At 54.4% G+C, this 24,612-nt stretch overlaps 1 protein-coding gene across 1 annotated transcript; it reads right to left on the bottom strand.

Annotated features, from left to right (window-relative positions):
* Positions 1 to 305: 305 nt before the first annotated feature.
* LOC135894280 (insulin gene enhancer protein ISL-2-like) lies at positions 306 to 4,086 on the bottom strand. The gene is made up of 5 exons (XM_065422344.1): positions 3,990 to 4,086; positions 3,004 to 3,187; positions 2,066 to 2,313; positions 1,454 to 1,707; positions 306 to 509 (listed from the first exon to the last, which is right to left on the bottom strand). Exons 1-5 carry the CDS (start codon positions 4,084 to 4,086, stop codon positions 306 to 308), a joined length of 987 nt encoding a protein of 328 aa, XP_065278416.1.
* Between the last annotated feature and the right edge of the window lie 20,526 nt (positions 4,087 to 24,612).

The following is a 24,612-nucleotide window of genomic DNA, read 5'->3' as shown; positions in this document are numbered from 1 at the left end:
GGGATGGGGAGGCTATCCCAAGGCAGCATGCTGGGGAAGCTGCAGGCATTGGCCGGGGAGGGAGCAAGTTCAGGTGCAATCCCACGAGGTCCGTGGAGTTGGACCCAACCGGGCCTGGAGCACGCGGAAGGCGGGGGAGGGGCGTGTCTCTATAACTCACCATGACCAGTGGATGTGGCGGGGTGGGGGTGTGTGAATTACCCCTCAAGCCACACAGTATAGACGGGGCCTACCCAAAGCTCACGGAAGTCACTGGACTGGACCCCCCCCCTTCCATTGACTCCGCTGGACTTTGGCTCAGGAATCTAGCGGAGAACGGAGCCCACCCAGCCGAGCTGCTCCGGGTCCGTCAGCCGCAGCAGCTGGGAGAAACCTGCCTCCTCGGTGCTGTTCACCAGCTGCCAGGAGGGCCTGCCCCTCTGAACCTCCACCGGACTCCATGCATACGCCTCGTCCTGGGGCTGCGGGCTGGCGGCCACCATCCGGGTCCCCACGGCACCCTGCAGGCTCTGCGGCGAGACCAGAGAGAGGAAGGCCAGGTGACATTACCATCCCTGAAACGAGTTGGCGGGGCTCAGCCCAGTGCCCCGCGGGCATGTCTCCACAAAAGCGCCTCAGCGCTTGGCTCTCACTGGCCGAGGGTGGTGTGAGACCAAGCTCATCGCCACGGGGGCATCGCACGGAGGACAAATCGATTCAAGCTTGGATGGGGCTTTAATACGAGCACCAGTTCCGATTGGGCTGGGCCCGACAGGGCCGAGCTGGGCGGCAGAATAGCCTGTGGACGGGAGAACTGGCCTGGAAGCCAGGACTCCTGGGTTCTATTCTTGGCTGTGCCACTAGGCAAGTTCCCTACCCTGCTCTGTGCCTCAGTTTCCCCTGTAAAATGGGGTCTCCCACTTGTGAGAAGCGCTCTGCGCTCTAGGGATAAAAAGCACTATATAAAGGTGGAGGGGTACTACACGGAGCACAGCTCAAACGTTGCAGGAGTTTTCCTTTGAATCCTCCTTCCCTTGGCATAAATCCCAGGTAAAAAGTTTCACGACCTGGAACCCACACAATAGCCTGTGAGGTTTGCAAACCTAGATTCCCTGGGGTCCCCCCCCCGATTTACACCTTCTCTTACAGGATTTGCACTCCAAACCCCGCCACGCCTGGCTGTGACCCCACAAAGGGATCTTGAATGGAGAAGCCATCCTGCAAGGCTCATTTCACTAGTGTAAGTAGTGACGGTTTCACACTCAATAGTGAACCAGATGCTGCTGCATTCCTGATGGGGATGGCACTGTGCTTCTCCTGCAGCGTCCCTGTGGCAGAGAAGAGACCGGACTGGGGCTGCAGTGTCTATAAAGGGGATTTTCTCTCAAGGCTCCTGGACACAGACAGACCCTGTGGCTCTCTCTGTTCTCCGGTCTCCCTGGCAGTCACGGGACGGACTGCACGTCCTTCTTACCAGGGGCGGCGGCTGCAGCTGGCTCACGAGGTTCCGCTTCTTGTCCTTGCAGCGCTTGTTCTGGAACCAGACACGGATGACGCGGGGGCTGAGGCCGGTCAGCTCCACCAGCTGCTCCTTCAGCCCGGTGTCGGGGCGAGGGTTGGCCGCATAGCAGGAGCTCAGGGCCTGGAGCTGCCGCTCGTTCAGGACGGTGCGGACGCGGGTCAGCTTCCCTGAGCCGGCCTGGGCCACGGGGATGCTTGAGCCCATCACTGGGGGCAGGGAAAGAGACAGGACTTTTAGACCCCAGCAGGATGGGCAGTGGGGAGTGTTGGTGCACTGGAATTCAGCGTGGGTTGGGGGACTGGGAGTGGAGGGGCCTAATTCAAATCCGGATAGCAGAGACGGGAAGCTGTTGGCCGGCTCCTCTGTGAAATACCCTCCCGGCCGCATGGTCTCCCCCTGCAGCGTGCGCAGACGGAGCTTGCCCCGCGGGAGTATGTACGGTGAGGCAAACCCACCACCTTGCTCTTAACTGGGTTTGCCAGGCTGTGGGGCTGTACCAAGACCTCTTCTAGTGCTACCCACGGGGAGCCCCCTTCTGTGCAAGCGACCCGGCCCAGAGCTTACCTGACCGGTGCCACTTGGTCCATGCTGATACCGGGATCTCCGGCCCTGCCCCTTCCTGCCCTGGCCACTGGTGCATGGGGCAGTACAATCCGTCTGGCCGCAGAGCGAACTGCTCGCCGGGCAGCAGCCGGCGTTGGCAGAGGGAGCAGCGGAAGCAGGCCTGGTGGTATACAGCCCCTCGTGCCCGCAACACCAGGTCAGAGGGCAGCAAGGTCTCCCGGCAGCGGGCGCATCTCGTGGAGAAGAGCCTGCAGGGGAGAGGAGGGCAGAGAAAAGGGGATGCTCAGACAGATGGGCATGGGGTGCATAGCGGGAGGGAGTTCACCTCAGTAAGCCTGGCACAGATGGGCATGGGGGTGGCGAGGGAGCCCAGTGCAGCAACTCCACCTGGACAAGGGGCAAGAGGCCAGCTGCTTAGCCTCGTTCCCATGACATCCGTAGAGCCAGGGGGATTTACACCAGCCCTTTCCGGCTCCTACCCACATCCCACGGGCCTCCCCCAGGCTGGCTTCGAGGGGAGCCCCAGGCCGTTGGTCGCCCAGCCTCTGACCATCCGGCAGCATCCGCGCAAGGTGGTTTCCTCCCCCCCCCCCCCCCCCGTTTCAAACCAGCGTGGGAATGCACTGGCCCAGGCACAACGAGTTTGCCGGTTCTCAGCCGCCCGATTGATGTAGGACGCCCGCCTGCCATGACAGCTCAGTGCCGCAGCGTGGGAACCACCAACAGGGGGCGCCATGGGGATGGCCCCAGTGGAGACATGGTCCTGGGGCAGCTCAGCCAGCCGCTACCCATCATGCACCTGTTCTGTGGGTTGACCTGGGGCTTTGTCGCCCCCTAGTGGCCGCTCCACAGAGAGGTTAAAATGAGCTGGCTGGAGCAGGAGGCCCAAGGGTCAGATCCTCCCCCCCCCCCCCCCCCCCCACGAGGCGGGGCCTTACCTGAGATAGTCGGCTCTGCAGTAAACGCTGCCGTCGCGCAGGAAGCAGGTGGGGCTGTGAGCGAGGCTGAGCTGGCAGCAGCTGCAGCGGAGACAGCCCATGTGCCACTCTGTGTCGGGCGCCACGCGGAGCAGGAAGGGGCCTCTGATCTTCCCCCCACAGCCAGCACACGGCGGCCTGGCGCCTAGAGAGAACGGCACCGGAGCCTGCATTTAGCAGCCACGCCCCACGAGAACCGGGGCGCCGACGGGTCCAACTGAGAGCAGAACCCGCTGGTGCTAGGTGCTGCACGGACGCAGAGCGCGAGAGAGCCCTTGTATTGCCAGAGAGCAATCCGCTCCCCTCTCAGCCTGCCGTCTGCCGCATCTTCGTCTCCTCTCTTTAGCCTTAACTACTAGACCCTCGTTCCTCTCCACAAGGCAGGACCGGGGGGGATCGGGCGAAGCGGGGAGGAGCAAAACTGTGCCGCTAAAAGAACCAGCCAGAGCCCTCCCCTGAACCGCCGCCCGAGCTGTCTGGCGCTGGAAGAAGATGGATTCATGGCTCTTTTTGAACAGGTTTGGGAAGAAACTGCTGGCTGAATCCCAGCTCAGCTCGTCCGTCACTGGAAATCTTTACCAGCCGGGGGCCTCCGTGGTGTGAGTTTGCTGGGCCTAGTGGACAGGCGTCCCCGTCACACACACTGGGCGCTGCTTGGCCCCTTGGGGACGCTCTAGGAGTCTTGGAGACGGAGCTGCCCTCTCCCCCCCAGCGGGGCTGAGTCTCAACGGCAGGGGGAAGCTGGCTCTGGGGCACACCTGCCCTGGGGCCCCCTTGCTGTGGGGTGGGGGTGGGATCAGACCCGGCCCCTGCTGCTGCCCAAAGGCGGAGGTGTTTCCTCCCAGTGGTTTGGGGGACCTGAGGCCAGAACTCGACCTCCTCCGTGCCATATGGAACCCGATTCCCAGCCACGCAACCCTTCCATGGTCATTATCAGGGTCACTTACCCTGGGAGCCTTCCCCACGGCTGGGCACACAGACCCTCTGTCCTGCCCTCCGCTCCTCCTTCCCAGAGGGGTGGGCTCTCTCCGGCCCCCCTTCCATGAGGCCGGCTCCCTGCCCTCTCCTCTAGACTTCTTCCTCTCCCGCCTCCATCCCGTCCTCCTTTCTTCAGCTCTTCCCTTCTCTCTCTCTTCCACCTTCTCTCCTTCCTTTTCCCCGGCCCTCTCTGCTTCTCCTGCTTTTGGCCTCTTCCTTCCCTCTCTTCGGCTTTGCTCTTTGCTTTCTCTGGCTCAGCCTGGCTCTTTCTCCTGTCTCATTCCCCGATCTTGTCCCATCTCTGTCCCGTCTCGCTCCCTGACAGTCCATGGGGGGCCAGCCCCCATTTATACCCACTCGGCCCCCATCTGTTAGGTTAATTCCCTGACAGGCCGCCCGCCCCTTCATTAAGGAGACACCACGAGCTGCCTCTCTCTTAGGAAAATTACCCTTCACGCGGCACGAACGTCACTCCCCTTCCCCCCGGCATCCTTAGGCTGCGCTGCCAGCCCCGTTCCTTGCGTTCTGGTCTAGAAACCCCCGGCCCAATGCTTCGACTCCTCTTGCTGCCGGCCTTGGGCCAGCTCTCCCGCTGGTGTCAGGCGGCCCCGCTGACGTCAACAGGGCGCCAGCGATACCCAGCTGCCGAGGCGCTCTCTAACTGTGCCTCACACCTCCTGAGGTCGTTTTCGGTGGCCACAGTGGCACTGCTCCAGAGGAAGACCGCAACCTTGACTTTAAGCTACTTTGCAGTCCAAGCTCCCTTCACCTCCTCAGGTTCAGAGTTCGTTCCCCACTGCACCCATCGCCATGGTGTATGAACTGCCCCCCCCCCCCCCCGAACCAGGAACTTCCCCAGAGATGTCAGTTGTGGAGCCCCATTCTATGGGCCTTGGGCAGAAATAGAGAGAGAACCATAAAACACAAGCGAGAGAGGGACACATCCGTGCCCAGACGAAGCCGTTGGCGAGCTCTGCCGGGTTGGCACAACCCTGACATGGCAGCGGACAGGACCCAGATCCAACGTCAAACCAGCCTAAATCCATCCCAATGGGTCCTTTACCGTGTGGCCGGGAGGTAGGTCAAAAAGGGGCCTGAATTTCAACAGTGACCAATACCCAGCAGTTCCCACTGCCAGCAATGCTGAGCGCTCCGGAAAATCCGCCTGGCTCACTGAGGTGCCTAACTGGGAACTGAACTGTTTGGCAAGTGTGGCCGAGCCCACGCTAGCCCGTGGGCCTGAGCCTCTGGGCTTTGAAACAGGCCAGCTTTTTGTTCCGATTCAGTCTTCCTGCTGTAGCTGTCTCTCTCCCCTCCATCGTCCCCCTGCTTGGCCATGTGGCTTATCTTGCAGCAGAGACAAGGCAGGAGGAGGCGGTAGTGAATATAAAGGGGATTCTTTACTGAGGCTACTGGATGGAGACAGACCCTGGGGCTCTCTCTGGCTCCCTAGCTGCCGGCTTACAGGGGCTCCGTAAATCCTGCAGTCGTGGAATGGACAACAGAATCTGAAGCGTGGGTCCCCGCGCAAGAAGAGAGGGTGAGTGGCTGACGTGGTCAGTTTGTGGGTGGCGCTGGTAACTAGCTGATCGCGCTCATGCGGGTGACCTGATTGCAATGGAACAGAATCCAGATCATGCACTGACCTTTAGGGGGCAAGGGACAGAGAAGGGGTGATCCCAGCCCTTCCCCTAGTATTTACCGTGGATGATCCAGGACAAAGCAAAGGAGGGAGAAGTGATAAGTGGCTCTTTTGTCTCTGCTTTTGCTTTTCCAGCCGCCCCTGGGTGACAGAAAGAGGCCAAATCAGAGTGTCGAAGGGCGCCTCTCCCCTTTGATTAAAGGCCCCGTCAGGACGGTCATGGTGATTAATATAAATAAATAATGGGGAGCTCTCTTTGCCTTGCAAATTAAAACCACGCCTCAGCCCCTCCTGCCTTTATTGGAATTAGGCAAAGCAAGAGGTGGATTGGGGGGAGGGGGGCGGACACAGAGACTTAAAGTACAGGAGAAAATTGCTAGGCGTTCCTCTCTCTGCTCATTAGCATATGCATCCATCACCAAGCGGGACTGAATCCCAGCCTGCTTTTAATTACCTGGTCTGCACTGTGTGGTGGGGGGAGATGGAGGAGGGAGGGGAGAATGTCCTTTGCTTGTTACAGATCAACCTCTGAATATTAAATCAATTTCATTATTAGCCCTCGGCTCCAGTGAGTCATTCAGAGAGGCGTGTGTGTGTGTGTGTGGGGGGGGAGGTTGGCAAAGTTTGGGAGGAAGACAAGGAAGGACTTTGCTAAGGTCGTCATGCAACGGGGCGTCTCATGGCGTGATGGAAGGGGATCAGCCGGGTGAAGATGGCCTTTTCTGCATGAGGTTTGGGTTTATGTGTGACCTGGATCCGAGCTTCAAGAGGCTGGGCTGTTCAGATGCTTCGGTTCAGAGCCATCTCTAGCCACAAGCGGGGGTCTTGCCGGGCTCAGCATAGCCCTGGTGGCTGCTGGATTGCATCGCTCACGATTCGGCACGAGCTTTGACTGCCTTCCCAGGAGAGGCACAGGGTCGGAAAAGCGAGGTGTCAGTAGCGAGGGGCATTGATTTGGCCATGCTAGAGGTGCATTGGCAGAGTTGCATGAGAGCCCACAGCTGGAATAGCAGAGGAGCATGGAGGCTGCAGATCTAGACTGAGGTGCTCCTTCTCCGGTACTCCCAGAGAAAGTGAAGCGTGCTCTGCAGTCCCAAGGCACGGCCCTACTAAGCAATGCTACCACCAGCCTCCTCGATCCATGGCCTACTTCCTGCCCATCTGAGCACACACCAGCTGCATCCCTCCCCAGCTGGAGAGTGAGCGGAGAGGCCCAGCAGGGTCCAAGCTCGGTGCAGGTTGACACTCTGTGCACCCCCAGCATTTGGCCCCAGATCCTCAAGGGAATTTGGGTTGGGGGTGGGGAGGAAGCAGATTCTGCTCGGAATTGCCCATTGGAAAGCGGGGTCAGTGGAGTGAAACCCTGGAGAGAGGCGAATTGGACCTGGTGACTCTCACCCAGAGATCACTCACCTACCAACGGATTAGCTAATTGAGGTTTAGGCCTTCCTCCTTTGACCCAGAACCTCCAGAGACCCCAGATCTAGCTCACTGTATGGAAAAGAAGCGATTTGATTCACACAGCCAGGATCAGAACCCAGGTCTCCTGCGGGCCTGGCCGGGGCTCTGTCTTGTGGGCCACCAATGAAAACCCAGATATTTGTGGCTATTGTGTGTATTGCAGTACCCTTGTCATGGAGCAGGATCCAAGTGTGCGAGGGGCTGTCCAAACACAGAACAGCAAGACGTCCCTCCATGGACTGCCAGGGAGAGCAGGAGTCCGTATGAGGCTTGAACCAATGTGACATCCCCCTTCATCCTTAACTGTCCCTGGCTGTTGAGGATGTGGCTCCAGTCCTGTCTGCTTGGCCCAGCTGTGAGGAAAGAGATCCTCCCTCACAAGCTCATCTCTCCACAAAGCGTCAGGCCTGGCCTACCCCTAAAACGTAGGTGTACCTAGCAGTGTTGCTCAGGGTGTGAAAAATTCCCTCCCCTAAGAGACGTAGGTCAGCTGATCTGAGCCCTGTTGTAGACAGCGCTAGGTCGGTGGGAGAACTCATCCGTCCGCCTTTCGGGGAGGTGGATTAACGACGGCGACGGAAAAAACCCTTCTGGGGTGATACCCCGCGTCCGTCCCCCAGCTGCAGCTGTCCTGCTGCAGCCCTTGTAATGTAGACAGATGTGAGACTCTGGTGGGAGTGACTCTCACCATTGTGTGTGTGTGGGGGCATTTATTGACATAGGACAAACGGAGGGTGGGGGGCGAGCACAGAGACCTGCAGCACCAGGAGGAGTTGCTTACGCCGCCTGCTTCCTGCATGGGGAGGGATTTCAGCACCAGGGGAAGGAACAGCTCCGGGAGCCCATCCCAGGGGTTGCGAACTGTACACACTGCTCAGGTGCTTAGACCACTGGGCTCACCAGCTCCTTATCCACAGGTTAATTCTACACCTCTGGGTTCCCCTGGGTATCCGCTCCGGCCTGTTTGTCCTATAGCAGCGTTACTTGGCCCGTAGGGGCAGAGATGGCCTTTCCCGAAGGTGGGCCCGGCCGGTGCCTAGCACAATGGGGCCTTATTGTGCCTGGTGCTACACAGACCCAGAGTAAGAGACAGCCCCCTCTTCACACAGCTCCCAACCTAACTAGACAATGGGTGGGAGGGAAAACAGAGGCACAGAGACTTACCCAAGGTTTTGTAGGAGGACAGTGGCAGAACCAGGACTAGAACCCACGTCCCTGACCCCGAGCCACTAGGCCACACTGAGGGATCCTCCCTCAGCCGGGGGTTCCCCTGGGAACAGAAGACGCAATCCCCCTCGCCATGGCAACCGCCTGTCTGCATCACTGTGTGTTCCATGGCAGAGGAATGCCAGGTGGGGACCCAGGCCAGGTACGTGGGTGGGAGCAGCATCTGGGACCAATGGACGGGAAAATGGGCAGACAGGGTGGGGGAAGGAGTCAGAGCAAGGGGTGTGGGATAGTAAACCATCCTGTAGATGGGAGCAAGGATCTTTGTGGGACTCCAGAGGGAGGAGCTGCATTGGACCCCACTCACCCCCAGGGATGGGGAGACAGTCGGGGACGCCTTGGGTGAAACCCAGGCCCCAGTGAAGTCAGTGGGAGCTTTGCCATTAACTTCAATGGGGCCAGGATCTCACCTCTGCTCTGCAAGTTCTCCTGACGGTTAGCGTAGCCTCCCAGGCAATGGGATTGATTTTAGGGCAGCATTTCAGGGCTTCCCCTCTGGTGGTTCACAGGTGAAAGACGCCCTCACTGAAACTGCCACAGCTTGAGAGGCCTGAAATTGACATCATCATGTGTTACCGACAGAAGACTGTAATGGTTGTTTTAATCTTGTGTATTTTAGCCCTTTTAATCCGTATTAGTCTGATGGGAAAATGTTGCCCGTAGGACAGAGGCTGGGTAATTACAGCATCGGCTCTGAAGATTAACAAATAATGGGCCGCATTCTGTGGTCTTTAAACGTGAAAAATCGCTATTGATTTCAGCGAAAGCTGCGCGCAGCGAAGGCCCACGTGCGCATCGTAATCATCTGCCTCGTCTTGCAGTGACCCCTAGAGATCGCCACAAGCTACTGGGGGCTCTCTTGCGCTAGGGGCTGCACAAACACGCATAACAAAACAATAGACAGTATGTTTAACAATAATAATAATAATATAACAATACGTGGATCTTTGTCTAAAAGCTCTGCCCTAGGACTTATTGTGAGAAAGTTCTCCGGCCTATGTTATGCAGGAGGTCAGACGAGATGATTATTACAGTGGCACCTTCTGGCTTTGGAATCTGACATAAATACTGTTGTTATATATTTAATATATATTTATTTCAGAGCTGAAGCACTTAGAGCGGGGGTGGGGGACACAAACTTTTTGGCCCGAGGGCCACAGCTGGATATGGAAATTGTATGGCGGGCCATGAATGCTCATGAAATTGGGGGTTGGGGTGCGGGGAGGGTGGTGAGGGCTCTGGCTGGGGGTGCCAGAAATGAGGAGTTCAGGGTGTGGGAGGTGGCTCTGGGCTGGGGCAGTGGGTTGGGGTGCAGAGGGGGAGGGGAAGGGCTCCAGCTGGGGGTGCAGGCTCTGGGGTGGGGCTGGGAATGAGGGGTTGGAGGTGCAGGAGGGTGCTCCGGGCTGGGATCGAGGGGTTCGGAGGGCAGGAGGGGGATCAGGGCTGGAGCAAGGGGTTGGGGTGCAGGAAGAGGTCGGGGTGCAGGCTCTGGGCGGCACTTACCTCAAGCAGCTCCCAGAAACAGTGGCATGTCCCCCCTCCTGCTCCTATGCGGAGGCGCGGCTAGGCGGCTCTGCACGCTGCCCTGTCCACAGGCGCCGCCCCTGCAGTTCCCATTGGCCGTGGTTCCCAGCCAATAGGAGCTGTGGGGTCAGCATGCAGAGCCCCTTGGCTGTCCCTATGCATAGGAGCCAGAGGGGGGATATGCCACTGCTTCTGGGAGCTGCACAGAGCGGGGCAAGCCCCCAACCCCACCTCCCGGCTGGAGCCAGAGCGGGGCAAACCCCAGACCTCACTCCCCAGTGGGCGCTCGAGGGCTGGATTAAAATGTCTGGAGGGCCAGATGCAGCCCACGGGCCGTAGTTTACCCACCCCTGACTTAGAGAGTCCTGCCATGGATCAGGGCTGTATTGTGCTAGGGGCTGTACACCCATATAATAAAATACATTTATTCTTATTATTGATTCTGTCACCCTCTCATTGCACACCATGTTACTCCGTGGGGCTACTTAAGGTGGTTGAAGGTAGCAGAACAGACCAGGCACAATGCCTTTTGCCCTGAGAGCCTTCATATCCCCATGCAAACCCCTCAGGTGTGTTAGTCACAAAGTGGTTGTCTTTGATTCAAAAGCATCTTTATCATCCCCTCAGATATGCGGTAACACGAAGCTGGCCCCTGGAAGCATCTCGCGTCATCTGGAAGGGAACTAAGCTCTGGAGCATTTCCCGAGAAGCCGATTGCTATGGTAACTCATGCCCAAGCATGGGACAGCACCAGGGAGAGACGCATCAGTTACCTCGCCTGGCCGAAAGTCAATCACCAGCTCATCTGCAACAGGTGGGTGCAGTTCTGCCCTGTTCCTAACCATAAGGGTGATCTCAGCCCTGCGTCTTCCTGCTTTCTCCAGAAACAAACCGAGGGAGCGGATTCTGCTGTCCTGTACACCAGCGTAAATCTGGAGTCACTCCTTTGACTGCAGTGGAATGACTCTGGATTCAGTCTGGTGCAGGTGAGATCAAAATATGGTTTTAGGCAACTCTTGGATTCATTTACATCCTGCTTCCGTTACCAGCATATTCTACGTCTGTTACTCTTTGTATGAAATAATAATGCTTGGCACTTACATAGCCACTTAAGGTAGGTAAGGATTATTAACTAACCTCATTTTATTGATGGGGAAACCATGGCCCAGAGAAGTGAAGTGACTTCCTCTAGGCTACATAACACATTAACGGCAGAGCTGGGAATAGAACCCAGGCGTCCGGATGCCTCGGTACCCTTTGACGATTCCGAGTGTCCTAGCTATAGAGCTTATTCGCTAATTTTGGAGCCCCTCAGCAGCACAGAGAGTTTAGCAAGCCCGTTGAGTTGTTTTGTAGGGTGCGGTCTGATGTGGCTCTTCCACGTGTAAGTCTTTTCATCTCCCTGTGCTTTAGGGTATCCATGCCCAGGTGGGAGCAGCCACACTGCAAAACCCAACCTGAGTTACTGGCTCTGCGCTCCCCGGGGGGGTCGCTAGGATTTCTGGGGACACATCCCACGGTTCTCTGTGCTGCAGTAAGCTGAGCCGCTCTGCGAATCCCAGTGAATTGTGGGAGAACTTGTCTGTCTTTCTGGGCACACAAGGGGAATTGTGGGAAGGCACTGGAGGACTTATCAGCACTGGCGTGGTGCACTAGCCCACGTCCTCACTGCAACCTGGGTGGAAGACAAATCTGGACTCTAGCCAACCCCCCAACTGGGCCAGCTACCCCAGTGTCGCTGTGTGGACAGAAGGGGTGTTAGGGGCAATACCCGAGCTAACAATAGTATAAACAGACCCTCAGTTTCCACCCCGCAAAATGGGGTTAATTGTGCTCACACACCTTTGTAAAGTGCTTTGCGATGTAGAGAGGAAAAGTGCCCATGTAAGTCTGATGAATTATTGTCAAAGTGTACGTGTACTTTGCAGCTGGGAGGTGTCATTCCCAGCAGGGGCAGACATACCTGCTCTAGCTCTGCTCGAGATATCTCCTAAAAATAGTGGTGTGGCTGCTGAATCTCAGGGTCGCCGCCCAAATACATATCCAGCGGCTCCGGCAGGATCCCATTAAAACCTATGGGAACTTTGCCAATGACTTCACTGGGAACAGGATTAGGGCCTAGATGAAGCTTGGATTGAGACAGGGCGTGCACAGAAATTTTACTTTGATCCTTTTTGGGGGGCACATTCTGTGCCCCCCCCACCCTGGGAGGAGTTTGCTCTTCCTTCTCCCCCACCCCCCAGGAGGCGCTTGCTTTTCCTTCCCGCCCCGGCAGGGCCCCCCCAACTCTTCCTTAAATAAATTTAAAATTAATGGAGATCTCCTAGAACTGGAAGGGACCTTGAAAGGTCATCGAGTCCAGCCCCCTGTCTTCACTAGCAGGACTAAGTACTGATTTTTCCCCAGATCCCTAAGTGGCCCCCTCAAGGATTGAACTCACAATGCTGGGTTTAGCAGGCCAATGCTCAAACCACTGAGCCATCCCGCCTTCCCTGGCCCAGCAGGGGCTCCCTCACCCTCACCACTGCAGCCCTGGGGCCGGAGGAGTTCTGTGCACCTGACGATTATTGGGGTGCCTCTGCTTGCCCCCACTTCTGCACGCCCCTGGGTTCAGAAGGTCTGAAGAATGGGGATAACATTTCATGTTTGCTGCCAATAAACTGACGCAGTGTTGGGTCGTTATTGCAGGATTTCAGTATACTGGACGGATAAATTGCCTTCGAAGACTCACAGGTTCACAGTCCCGGGTAAGATGACCATTTTACTGCAGGATGAGAAATTAATCAGAGATTCTATATTATTTAAAAGCGGGTTAAATGGTAAATCTAGGAGTCTGTCATGTCCAAAAGTCAGCACCATCTGTCGGATGTTTGCTGGCCTCAGAAATAAGTTGTTCTTAGTCCAGGCCCCAGAAGAGTAAACAAGGCCCATACTAATAAGAGAGTGTGCAGTGTCCTGGGGTCATATCCTGCATTACTCATGAAGGGGGGCACCCTTTGCCAGCATTTTAAAACCAAGTGCCAAAGTCTGTTTCGTGTAGCTTTCCGCTGGAGTCTAATCTCCGCTTTGCAGTTGACTTCAGATGCATCTACTCAGCCAAGACACTGCTAGGATGCTCAGTGGGCTCATGCTAGGGAGAATCCTGCTTCTTTTTGCTGAATGTCACCCCACTCGAGCACTGCGCCTTCAAGAATCCAACCGGGAATCCAGTCTTGTCACGCAGGCACGTTCAAAGTCGCCTTTCAAGATGTTTGCTTGCATCACATGGCTTAAGGAGTCATTTTCTCCCCCTGGAATCAATGGGCGTTAGGCGCCTAAAAATACTGTCGAGGAACCGGTCCTCAATCTTCTAGGGCTTCAGTCAACAAGCCGCTAGCCTTTCTGCTAAGGCCTAGAGAGAAGTCCATTTCAGAGCCCATCAGTACTGCTTTTTCGTCAGCAGAACGGGGGGGGGGGGGGGGGGGAGGGAGGGAGGGAGGTTAATATTTATGGCCCGGGCTTAGTGCCGGATTCGCAAGTGCTCCGCTGCCACAGTCGAGGACAGTTTTCCAAGAGTCCCCAGCACTCGACATATGCAGCTATTTCAAAAATCTGACCCTGAGTGTCATGAATAAACCTCCTCCCTCTTGCTCCCATATCCCTGCTGGCCCAGGCAGAGAACGTCTCGCAGCCCACAGTGCATTCATGTCTTTCATGGGATGTTGTACAGCTAAGGTGATGGGACTCGGTCAGAAAAAGCTCCATGGTTCACAGTTGACTTTTCTTCCTCCCCAGTCTTAACGCCACGACAGGCAGAACTTTCTCGATCCAAAAAGATCTACCAAGGATTTGAAGAGAACAGGTGCGGAGAAATTGACTAATATGATTTCTGTGTCATGCGTAGATCCAATTGGATAGTTTTTAAAATTCAGATCCAGGAATATTTTCATGAATTAAAGCTCCAAGTTTGATTTGCTGTGAGACCATATTATTCATTATGTGTCTCTGGGCAGCCACTGTGGTTATGGGTTGTATAAGTGCATAGATTGGCAGATAGCTAGATGATGGTGAACCTTGAAAGTTTCATGAATTTTAGCACAAACCTTTACAAGTCTGAAAATCCAAACTGGATTATTTGTTATTCCCCTGCTTACAAAGACTCCGCTACCCATCTGAGATACTAGACCCGGACTCGGGGTGGCTAGCACCTCCCACCACTTGCACTGCTGCGACCACACTCTGTTTTTAGCAGGCGAGCTCAAGCAGAGCTAGCGCAGGTATGTCTCCTTGAGCCGGGGATCAGACTCCAGCTTGAAGTGTAGACATACCCAACGATTCTTTGAAAGAGTTTGGCAAAAACTGACAGCTATGGATCGCTGCATGGAAATTGGGGGTGAGTCACGGATGATTTGCTAGCCAAAAACCGGCTAAATTTGTAACCCGGTGTTATTTCAAGTGGTCAGTTTGACCGTTTCTGGCTGAGCCACTAATGGGAACTTCAACATGGAGTTTATGAAACTGAGCCCTGGTCTACACTACAGACTTAGGTCAACTCTGTAAGCGTCTACACTAAAATGTTACCCTTGCCACCGTAACTCGCCTGCTATGCAGACTTAATAACTCCACCTCCACGAGAGGCGTAGTGCTTAGGTCGACACAGCGACTGTGTAGACACTGCGTTGCTTATGCTGGCTGTTGCTACCTTTCAGAAGCCATCCCAAAATGCCCCACGCTGACAGTTAATCATTGCAAGCGCTCCTGGTGAGGACACAAACCGCTAACACAAGGAGCGGTTCCTGCAATGGCTGTACGTTGACCTAACTTAGGTCGACATAATTTTGTAGCAGAGGCAGCATGTTTAGCATTACCCAATTGACATGTGAGCCTTTCAGATGTTGCAAGTTAAGCAGGATTGGCCTGGTGCAGCGGTTGTAGGGGTAACCTCTCGAAAACACCGAGGAGTTGCAGGAAATGCTGATTCCACAGGTTTGTGAGGTATGGAACTGACACCCTAGCATAGTGTGGAGGGAGCCTAATGTCTGGTGGCAGCAGAAAAGAGGCAGGTGGTCGGGATGAAGCAGTCATGGAGTGGGTATTGCACTGCTGGAGGTACTACACATGAAGGACAGACCTGCGGCTTGGAACACAAAAGCTCCGGGGCGGGGAGGGTGTTTTACAAGAGATGGGTGTTAGATCCTCAGTGTTCTTGCCTGATATTGACCTAGATTCCTCCTGTTGCTTCAATCCGATACAGTATCCTTCCAGCCCTAGGGAGATGTATAGTGTTGCTGTGCGCTGTTAAATTGCTACCTCACTCTAGGCCAGAGGTGGCTGCATTCCAGCAGCTGGGTGAACGGCACCCTGTCTTGTTTGCTAAGCACTGTGGGATCCCGGCGGTTTGAAGGTGGTGCGTACATGCAAGGTGGTGTTGCTTCATGGAGCCTAACCAAATCACCACACTTCCCTCTTCTGCTGAACACAGGTCCTTCCCAATATGGCCAGTGAGTACTGCCTCGAAACATGCTGTGGCTTCCCCCCGGGTGAAGGAGCTGGCGCATCCGAAACTTGTCAACTGTGCCTGGGAAGCTGATCGTCCTGTCTACACCAGAGTACGTCCATCAGTGGTGCTGTGAGTCTGTCACCAGGGCTGCTGAGAGCGGGTTCGGGCCCTGGTGAAAAAAATTTTTTGGGCCCCCTCAGCAGGGACAGACTGGCTAAACAGGGCCGATGATGGGGGAGGGAAGCCGGGCCCCCTTCTGGACTGCCGGGCCCCGGTAATTTGTACCGGTTTCCCCCACTCTCGTTGGCCCTGTCTGTCACCCCTCTGTCTGCAAGGTGCTTCGTGTTCGACAATGACTCCTTATTGACAACAGGGGTATTTGTGCACGTGTGTGTTGGGTTTAAACCCTGTTTGCCTGCATCAGCCGTAACATTTTCGACCATCAGCCTCTACGATCTCCAATTCTCCTGCCGCAGGGTAGGAGTAACTCCCACTGATGATGATGATGGCCCTGATTCACTGCTGGTCTCTGCCTTGCACATTCATTTGCACCAGTGCAAAGCGGATGTAAAACTATTAGTATCACTAACTACTTCTATTACAGTAGCACCGAGAGACCCCCAACTGAGCTGCACAGACACACGGTGAAAGAAGGTCCCTGCCCGGAAGAGCTTTCAGACAATGGGGTGGAAGGGGAAACTGAGGCAAAGAACGGTGAAGCGATTTGTCCAAGGTGTCGCTGCGGGTCTGTAGCAAAACCAGGAAGAGAACCCAGATCTCCTGACTCCCATTCCCAAGACCCTAGCCACAAGACCATGCCATGTCCCCTTTCCGATGTGGTATTATTTGTATTCCTGTAGCATGTAGAAGCCCTAATGATGGGGCTCTGCTCTGCTAGGCATAGCGTTTCACACTCACTCGGCACTGGTAGATGCAAGGCAAGGAAGAATCAGGCCCTTCATATCCTGTAGGAAGAGAATTGGGCCATAGGGCCAAATAACAAAGAGCATATTAGCAGTTAACAGCGACATACAGCGTAGCCCACAAGTCATTAGTTCTACAGGGCCCCAGGTATGCATGATGCTTTGCTGACAAATAAACCCCAAGCAAACATAATCTCCATTTAATGTTTGAAAGTCTCTGAGCAAGCCCCTTTGCAGCTGATTCCCACCAGATTTAAAAGTATGGGGTATCTTGGGAGGTGGGGGGGAAGAAAGGGGCATGAAGAGGGACACATGGCAGCCGGCATGTCGTCATATCCATGCATAGCAAAGTTTCACACGTTACATGCATGGGTAGCTGCTACATTAATGTGACGTCTGCTGCTGTTTGCCCAAAGTAACTATAATCTTGGAAACTTGCAGCTCGTGTTTATGTTCCATTTTTCTCTTGCCTCTGGAAAACTCGGCACTAAAGCAACACCTGGTTTTTGCGAGAAGTTGCTTCTCTTTGTTTTTATTTTTCCCTTTACCCAGTTTCCTGTCTGAGTTGAGTTACTTACCTGTTGTCACACAGTAAGTCATTGGCTAGGTATAGAGTCTCCTAGCTGCCCTGGTATGGTGGTCTAGTCATAAGCCGTGTGTGTGTACACAGCACTGCCTTCTGCTGGATGGAGTCAGAACTGTCCACGGGTATGTCATAGGCCTTATACTGCTTGGTGAAAGTTTCCTGTCACACTAGTGATGAGTGCTGAGTGTTGTTTCAGCCCGGAGATCTGACCCCGCTGAGGATATATAATTCCAAATGGCCACCCCGTGCACCATCAGGGAAGTTCGAGGTTATGCTACGCAAGACTGAAAAGTTTCATTTCTTTAAAATATTGACAGCCGGGGGAGCTGGAGGAATTCAAACCTGACCCGATCCTAAGTCTAAGCATTGTGGTTTCAGGTGAGCAAAGGAGCCATGACTGCTGCTGCCCGGGAACGAACCACCCATCTGGCTAAACCAAAGAAACGGGACTTCTCAGCCAAGCTGGACGCCCCATCCACGCCTCCACGAAGCATCACACAATTCACCAGGACTGAATACTTAGCCCGTAAGAGACCGTACTTCCCTCCTTGTTGACAGTCACAGGCCTTTCGCCTACAGGTAGTTTCTGCTGGGGGCTGTGCAGCAAAAGAAATAAATCTTTTAGAGAAATATCTGGGTCTTGGGGAAGCCAACTTTCCAAACAAAGCTCGTTGTGTGTCCTCCCAAGGCTGTGTAGCTTCTCCTGCCTGCCTCCGAATCCCTTCCTTCCTCAATCAGAGAGGCAGAGGAGGTGCTGCCTGTGTCACTGGGGAATAAGCTGCCAATGATCAAACCCAGAAGCCAAATCAGAACCAGTCCCTTCTGCTCAGGAGATGGCTCAGAGCTCCTCCCCACTTCACCCTCAGGTCTTAGCCAGTGTCTCTTGACAGCAAGTGGTTTTCATAGAATATCAGGGTTGGAAGGGACCTCAGGAGGTCATCTAGTCCAACCCCCTGCTCAAAGCGGGCCCAAACCCCAGACAGATTTTTGCCCCAGATCCCTAAATGGCCCCCTTAAGGATTGAATTCACAACCCTGGGTTCAGTAGGCCAATGCGCAAACCACTGAGCTATCCCTCCCCATTTTAAAATGTCGCATCTCGCGTTCAGGCTGGATTAGTCAGTGTCGGTAGAACGAATGCACTATATCGGTGCGGAGTGTTATTCCTGTGGTGAGGAGCGTTGTCTAGTGGTTAGAGCACAGAACTGAGGGGGACGGAAGATCTAGGTTCTAGAATCAAGCTCTGCAGTTGAGTTAACGCGTGGCCTTGGGCCCTTCAGTGCCTCTGTTCCTCCATCCACAAAATAAGGGTAACACACCTGCCTCACTGGGGTGCTGTGAAGCTTAACGAATGAATGTTTGTAATATGCCTTGAGATCCTCACAGGGAAGGGGCTAGAGACACTTAGGATCAGCTTAACTAAAAGTATATATTCCAGCGGAATACAGAAACCTCAAGAAATTTCCCAGTGTTGAGCCTCAGATTAAAACACGAAGCATTTGCTCTCTTTCCCCTCTGCTCTCGCAGGGCCGAAAACAGAACATCCGTCCTATCTCCATGACAAACCGGTCCGGTGGGCCGTGTCTGCGGGCGTCAGGAATGCCGTCCTGTCTGCTAGGCTCTCTGAGCTCGCCCGACCCAAGGTCCGCAAACAGATCTATGAGGGCTACAACCCGTACCGGATCTCCGGTGCTGCCCTGCACGCAGAGGCGAGTCCCCGTCTGCAGGAACTTAGTATCCCTCAAAGAGTAAGAAAAAAGAGGTAGTAAGTTCTTGGGCTCTCCGGCACTGGCTTTGACTGCCTTGGCTTGCACATTAAACGTTGTGCAGCACAGCTCGGCGTGGTGCCCCGTGTGTTCAGGATCCGTCGCGGTAGGTAGCTGGAGGCTGGAAGTCGCTGCATGTGCTGACTGTGACGGCAGTCGCTCGCATGCTGGGGAAGGGAATTGTTGGGTGGAAGTCCCCCACTGTCCGCCCCACACACAAGCACAGACACTCTGAGAATGCCAACCCAGCTATTGGCTTTGCAGTCATTAAATACAAGGTGAAAACTGGCAGGGCTATCACTGGGGTGGCAGGAGGAGTATCGTGTCTCGCTGCAGCACCCACCTCCTTGGTACAACTGGGTGAATGCTGCAGAGGAGTATTAATTGCAATACAACTTGTGAATCTGCTCACGTGGTACCTACACCCCCTTCTATTCAAACATTTGTGCCAGCAAAATTTAGTTTGCAAGAATATTCCTGGAAAGGGAAAATGTCAAAAGGTGAATGTCTATTTGCACGGGTATTCCCCCCCCCCCCCCGCCCCTTGGTGTGCTTGCACAGACAGCTTGCATGCACTTTGCAGGTTTAGGGGGCAATCAGTCAAGGAGTGGAAGCAATGCTGTGTGACACAGATGACCGACTCCACCGTGCAGATTCCAACTAGCGAGTTCTCAAAGCAATAGCATGGCAAATAGTGTGTGAATGGCCTGCAGCCTGAAATATGTCCCCATGAACCATTCATCTGATCGCTTTGAATGACAAACAAAATTGATAAGTCCATTCCTGGGTAAATCACAAAGAGGAAAAAGGTGCTAAATTCAGGGAATGGAATAGGTCCCCCAGCTGTAGTCTGGCTCCAAAATCCAGACTCTTCTGCTTTCGCAGTGAAAATCCCATAGACACAACGTGGTCAGGAGTGAGAGAAAGCAGCCATTCTTTTAGAAATGGGTTTGGAAGCAAGACGGGGTTGGGTGCTTTTTCGATTGAATAAACAGTGTGTGTAATCTGGTGGAGGCCTTCAAATAGACCTAGACCAATCTGCCCTGCCATGGGATAAAGATCTGCTGAAGTGCTCTAGCGCTTGGCTCAAGGACCACCACCCTCACTTCAGAAACACTTGAAAAAGCTTTGCTTCCCGAGCTCAAACGCATGAGTGAAAATGAACAAGGAGCAGATGGCTGGGACGCCTGGTATGAAGTCCTTCTGTAATAACTAAATGCTAATAAAGCTTCCGTAAGTACATCTTGGGAGCTGAATCTTTATTGTGTGTGGCAACGCTGGACTAGCCTGAACAAAACCGTTTGACTAGCCTTCAGAAAACGGCGAGATTGGTGATGAATGCAGAGTGATGTCTCGTCTACTACTCCCCAGCAGTGCTGGCTCCTTATTAATACACCCCTTGCGAGGAGACCTCTAGCTGCAATTGTAAGTCACAGAGGATGTGACCAAGTGGGGCTTTTCCATTGTTATGTTGTACGTGAACCTATGTGAGTCTTACTGTTTTGCATGAATGCTGTGTGTACCTCAGTTTCCCTGTGTATTGCACCAATGTCTAGGTGATGGGAATAAGGGTGAGTGACTTTGGCAGGGGCTACTCCCTGCATGTATGCTATGGCCGCCCCTTTATAACCTGAGACCCAGGAGGGGAATGCGACCAGGTGACTCTTGGTCCGGGAAGCAAGACAAAGGCTGGAGGAAGAGCAACAGGCAGGGCAGGGGACAGGCAGCTGGAAGCAAGTCAGTCTCGGCTGGCTTGGGGCGCAGAGGCAGGGCCAGAACCCTGGCTCTGGGCTCCCCTCCCCGCAAGATGGACTTGGCTGAAAGTAACGGATTTCTGTGCTAACAAGTTCTGTCCTACGCTGTGTTCCTGTCGACTAATAAACCTTCCGTTTTACATTGGCTGAGAGTCACATCTGACTGTGGAGTTGGGGTGCAGGGCCCTTTGGCTTCTCCAAGAGCCCTGCCTGGGTGGACTCACTGCGGGAAGCACATGGTGTGGAAGGGGATGCTGAATGTTCCGAGGTCAGACCCAGGAAGGTAGAAGCTGTGTAAGCTTCTTGCCCTGGAGACAGTCTGCTCAGAGAGAGGAGGCTCCCCCAGAGTCCTGGCTGGCTTCGTATGGAGTAGTTCCAGAGCATCGCCCCGGTGACTCCATGACAGAGGGATTCAGGGGTCCCTTTGCAGGGCCCGCTGGCTACAGAAAGCCTTGGAGATGCATGGCATTAAACAAGTACTGACTGCATTGGATGGTTTTGCCATGGAAGTCTGTAGGTCATGACCATATTAAAAAGAACTTAAAGGATCTATGTAACAGCTGGCAGCTGACTCCTAGCACGGCCACCGCAAGAAACCATTGAATAGCATGTCACCTTAAGATAGGAATATCCTTCAGATATGCACCCCAACTAACCTATCTCTTCTGTGCTCTCCTTCTAGTTCAATTAACCATTATCCTTTCCCCCACTACTTTAAAGTAGACTATATTTAGAATAAAATATATTCTATGTATAAAAATGTACAGAGTGTGTATATATAAATTGTACATACTGTGCTAATATCCCTCTCCCACCTGTTGCAACGCGGCCTAATGGCTGGTGTGGAGACTAGGGATCTGCCACCGGCCTACTGGATTACCCTGGGCAAGTCACTTCACCACCCCGGGCCTCAGTTTCCCCCTCTGTAGAATGGGGATAATGATACTTCCATGATACTCCTTTGAGATCGAAGAGCCAGGGATAGTTGTTATTATTCTCCTCAAGCCTTGGGTAATATTTTCAGAACTGCTTAAGTGATTTAGGAGCCTAAGTCACATTGACTTTCAATGAAACTTAGGCACCTATGTCACTTAGGTGCTTTAGAAAATGTTAGCACTTGTCTAAACAAAGACACACTGAGTTTCAGAGTGTGTTGCAACTATTTAGCTTAAATTGGTAAGTAGATTTGGTACATGGCATCTGGAAGAAGAGTGTTCAAGCAAGGTAGTTAAACCGATTTAACTAAACTTGTTTCTAAAACTGATTACAATTTTCTCATGTACAGAAGGCCTTAGATTGTAAGGTCAGAGAACTGACGGGTTTGATTCTCCACTGCGTAGCACCTTCTGCTGCCCTTTACACTAGTGAAAAGTGGGTATAAAATGCTAGCAAATCAGAAATCTGCACTCACCATGGTGCTGGTAGACTTTTACACTCACAAGTATACACAAAATGCAAGATTATGAACAGTTGGTCCTTGTGTCTCCCTGTGTCTGTGGACAATGCCTACCTACATTGTGTTACCAGAAAACAACATATAAAAATATTTCCCACACCCATCAGCTAATACCTCTAAAGCCCTCTAAAGTTCATACTGGCCTTTTGAAATGGACTCATTAATTTCAAAGTTTGAATCAAAATGGTAGCCCAAAGGTCACTCAGATTCATGGGCCAAAATCAGTGAAGCTGCACCAGGGATGAATATGGTCCCATAACAGAAAATTAGAGTGTTCATATCCAGCCCCCAGCAACACCACAATCCAGCTTGGATCTCTAATCAGGGTCTCCCACTGTCCTCTAGCTGGTGGCCCTAGGAAGAGCAATTCCACAAGACTGAAAGCACCAGATTTCTCTCTCAACTTGAATTGTTCCAAATGTAAAGCCCACTCTGGTTCAAAGAAGGTGGCATTTTCAGAGATGCCGCTGCAAAATAAACTCCACTCAGCCTAGTGGCCTGTGTTTGGGCACTCCACTGAATAGAACGGCATCTTACATGTGGGAAAGGTGCTGAGAATGCTCAATTTTCATTGCAGTCATTGGAAGCGGAAGATGCTGGGGATTTTCCAGGATTAGGCCCTAACTTCAGAAGATAATTTTTTCTGACCTTTCCAGACAACTTATTTTCACAGGCTGTTTCTGTTTAAATCTCAATGCTGCTAGGGTAAGATAGGGGATGGACATGATCTAAAAATCTGCTCCTACCTCTAATTGTTTTGATAAAATACCCCCGTTTTATCCTCTCCCTAATGAGGTAAACTGCCCCATGGTCCTGTCAACTATCTACAGAACCCTTGTCAAGACTGCAAACAACCCCCAATTCTTCAGCCGTTGAAAACTGCCCCTTCAAACTTCAATTATGCACCCAGCCCTCCAGATCCACCTCAGTCTCTTTGGCTTGTTATTAATCATAGAGTCTAAGTCACAGAAGGGACCGTTAGATCATCTAGTCTGACTCCTTGGATAACACAAGCCATTACATTTCATCCAGGTACTTCTGTATTGAGGCCAAAAACTTGTGCTAGGCTAAAGTATAACCTCCAGAAAGGCCTCCAGTCTTTATCTGAACACACTTCCTGGCCTGCAAACTGCCACTAAGTGCGAGTTTGTATCCCTTTAGCATCCAAGCCGTGCCCTGAACCTCTCTCTCTTCTCCCCGTTTCCCTCATTGCCCCAGTCCCTCTATTCCTGAGACGCTCGGCCTCTTTTTTTCAGATCATCGTAACCCCTTCCATCCCCATGCCTGCATCTCTAACCGAATTCATTCTAGCCTCCCCGTCACTTCCTCCTACAACCCGTTAGCCAACCTCCATCTCCAACCCACCAACTTCAGATTCCCTCCTTGAACCCCATCCAATCTCCCCCTCCCTGTCCCCCCAACTCCCCACCGCAGCCTTCCCCTCCCTGCCCCCAACCCTCGTCCCAGCTTGCTCCCTGCAACCCCCCAACCCAGATTCCCCCTCCAACCTTCTCATTCCTAACCCCCCCACACTTTGTCCCAGCCACCTTCCTTTAACTCCATCCCCTCACAGCACCTATTCCTTCCCTTGATGCCCCTGCCCCATTTATCCCCTCCCTCCCCCTGCCCCCACCACATCACTTCATCCCTTGCCGCTCTATCCTCCTCTAACCCCCACCCCTCCAACCCCCCACTCCAGCCTCCCCCCACTCCAGCCTTCCCCTCCCTGACCCCTCCAACCCCCCCACCCCAGCCTCCCTCCCCCTAACCCCTCCAACCCCCCACCCCAGCCTTCCCCCACTCCAGCCTTCCCCTCCCTGACCCCTCCCCATCACTTCATCCCTTGCCGCTCTCTCCATCCATCCTCTAACCCCCCACCCCAGCCTCCCCCTCCCTGACCCCTCCAACCCCCACTCCAGCCTCCCCCTTCCTGACCCCCCAGCCCCCCACCCCAGCCTCCCCCCACTCCAGCCTCCCCCTCCCCCTGTCCCCTCCTCCGTTACTTCACCCCCCCCCCGCCCCTTACCCTACCCCCTGCTCTAACCCCTCCCCGCACAGGACCCCCCCCTCCCCTTGACTCCCCCGCCCCACGTGCCCCCTCCCCATCACTTCACCCCCCCCGCCCCGTCTCATCTACACCCCCCCGCGCCGCCTTCCCCCTCCCTCCCGGGCGCCGCAGCCAATGAGCGGGCGGCCCCGCATCCGGGGCTCCCCCGCCCGTCCCGCCCGTCCCCGCTCCACACACGGCCATGGCGGAGGTGAGTGCGCCGGGGGGAGGGGGGAACGGGGGGGGCAGAGCTGGGGCCAAACCTCCCCCCATCACCCCGTCGGGCCCCCCTGCCGGGAGGCGGGGCCCCGGCGGGGGAGGGGCGGTCGCCACTCGGGACCCCCCCCACATACCCGGTGGGGGGGGGCTTATAGGGACCCCCCCCCCCAGCCCCGGGCCCGAAGGCTGCTCCGTGGCCTAGGCCCCAGGCCGGACAGGAGGGCCTGGGGGGGGGGCGAGCTGGGGCATCAAGGGCTGGGGGCCAGTAGGGGGCAGCAGGGTCTGCGGGGGCAGGGATGGGTGTGGGGGGGTAGCTGGGCTGGGACTGGGGGGCATCTGGGGCAGGGAGATCTGGGGGTGAGGGGTAGCTGGGCTGGGGCTGGGTGGCATCTGAGACTGGGGGAAGTAGGAGCTGCAGGGTAGCTGGGGCAGCAGGGACTTGGAGGGAGCAGGGGCTGGGGAGGTGGCTGGGGCATATGGGGCTAGGGGTGGAGGGTAGCCAGGGCATC

This window comes from Emys orbicularis, chromosome 24 (assembly GCF_028017835.1).
Source record: "Emys orbicularis isolate rEmyOrb1 chromosome 24, rEmyOrb1.hap1, whole genome shotgun sequence".
NCBI lineage: Eukaryota > Metazoa > Chordata > Testudines > Emydidae > Emys > Emys orbicularis.
The sequence above is the reverse complement of the archived record's forward strand: the minus strand, read 5'-3'. Positions and strand labels throughout refer to the sequence as shown.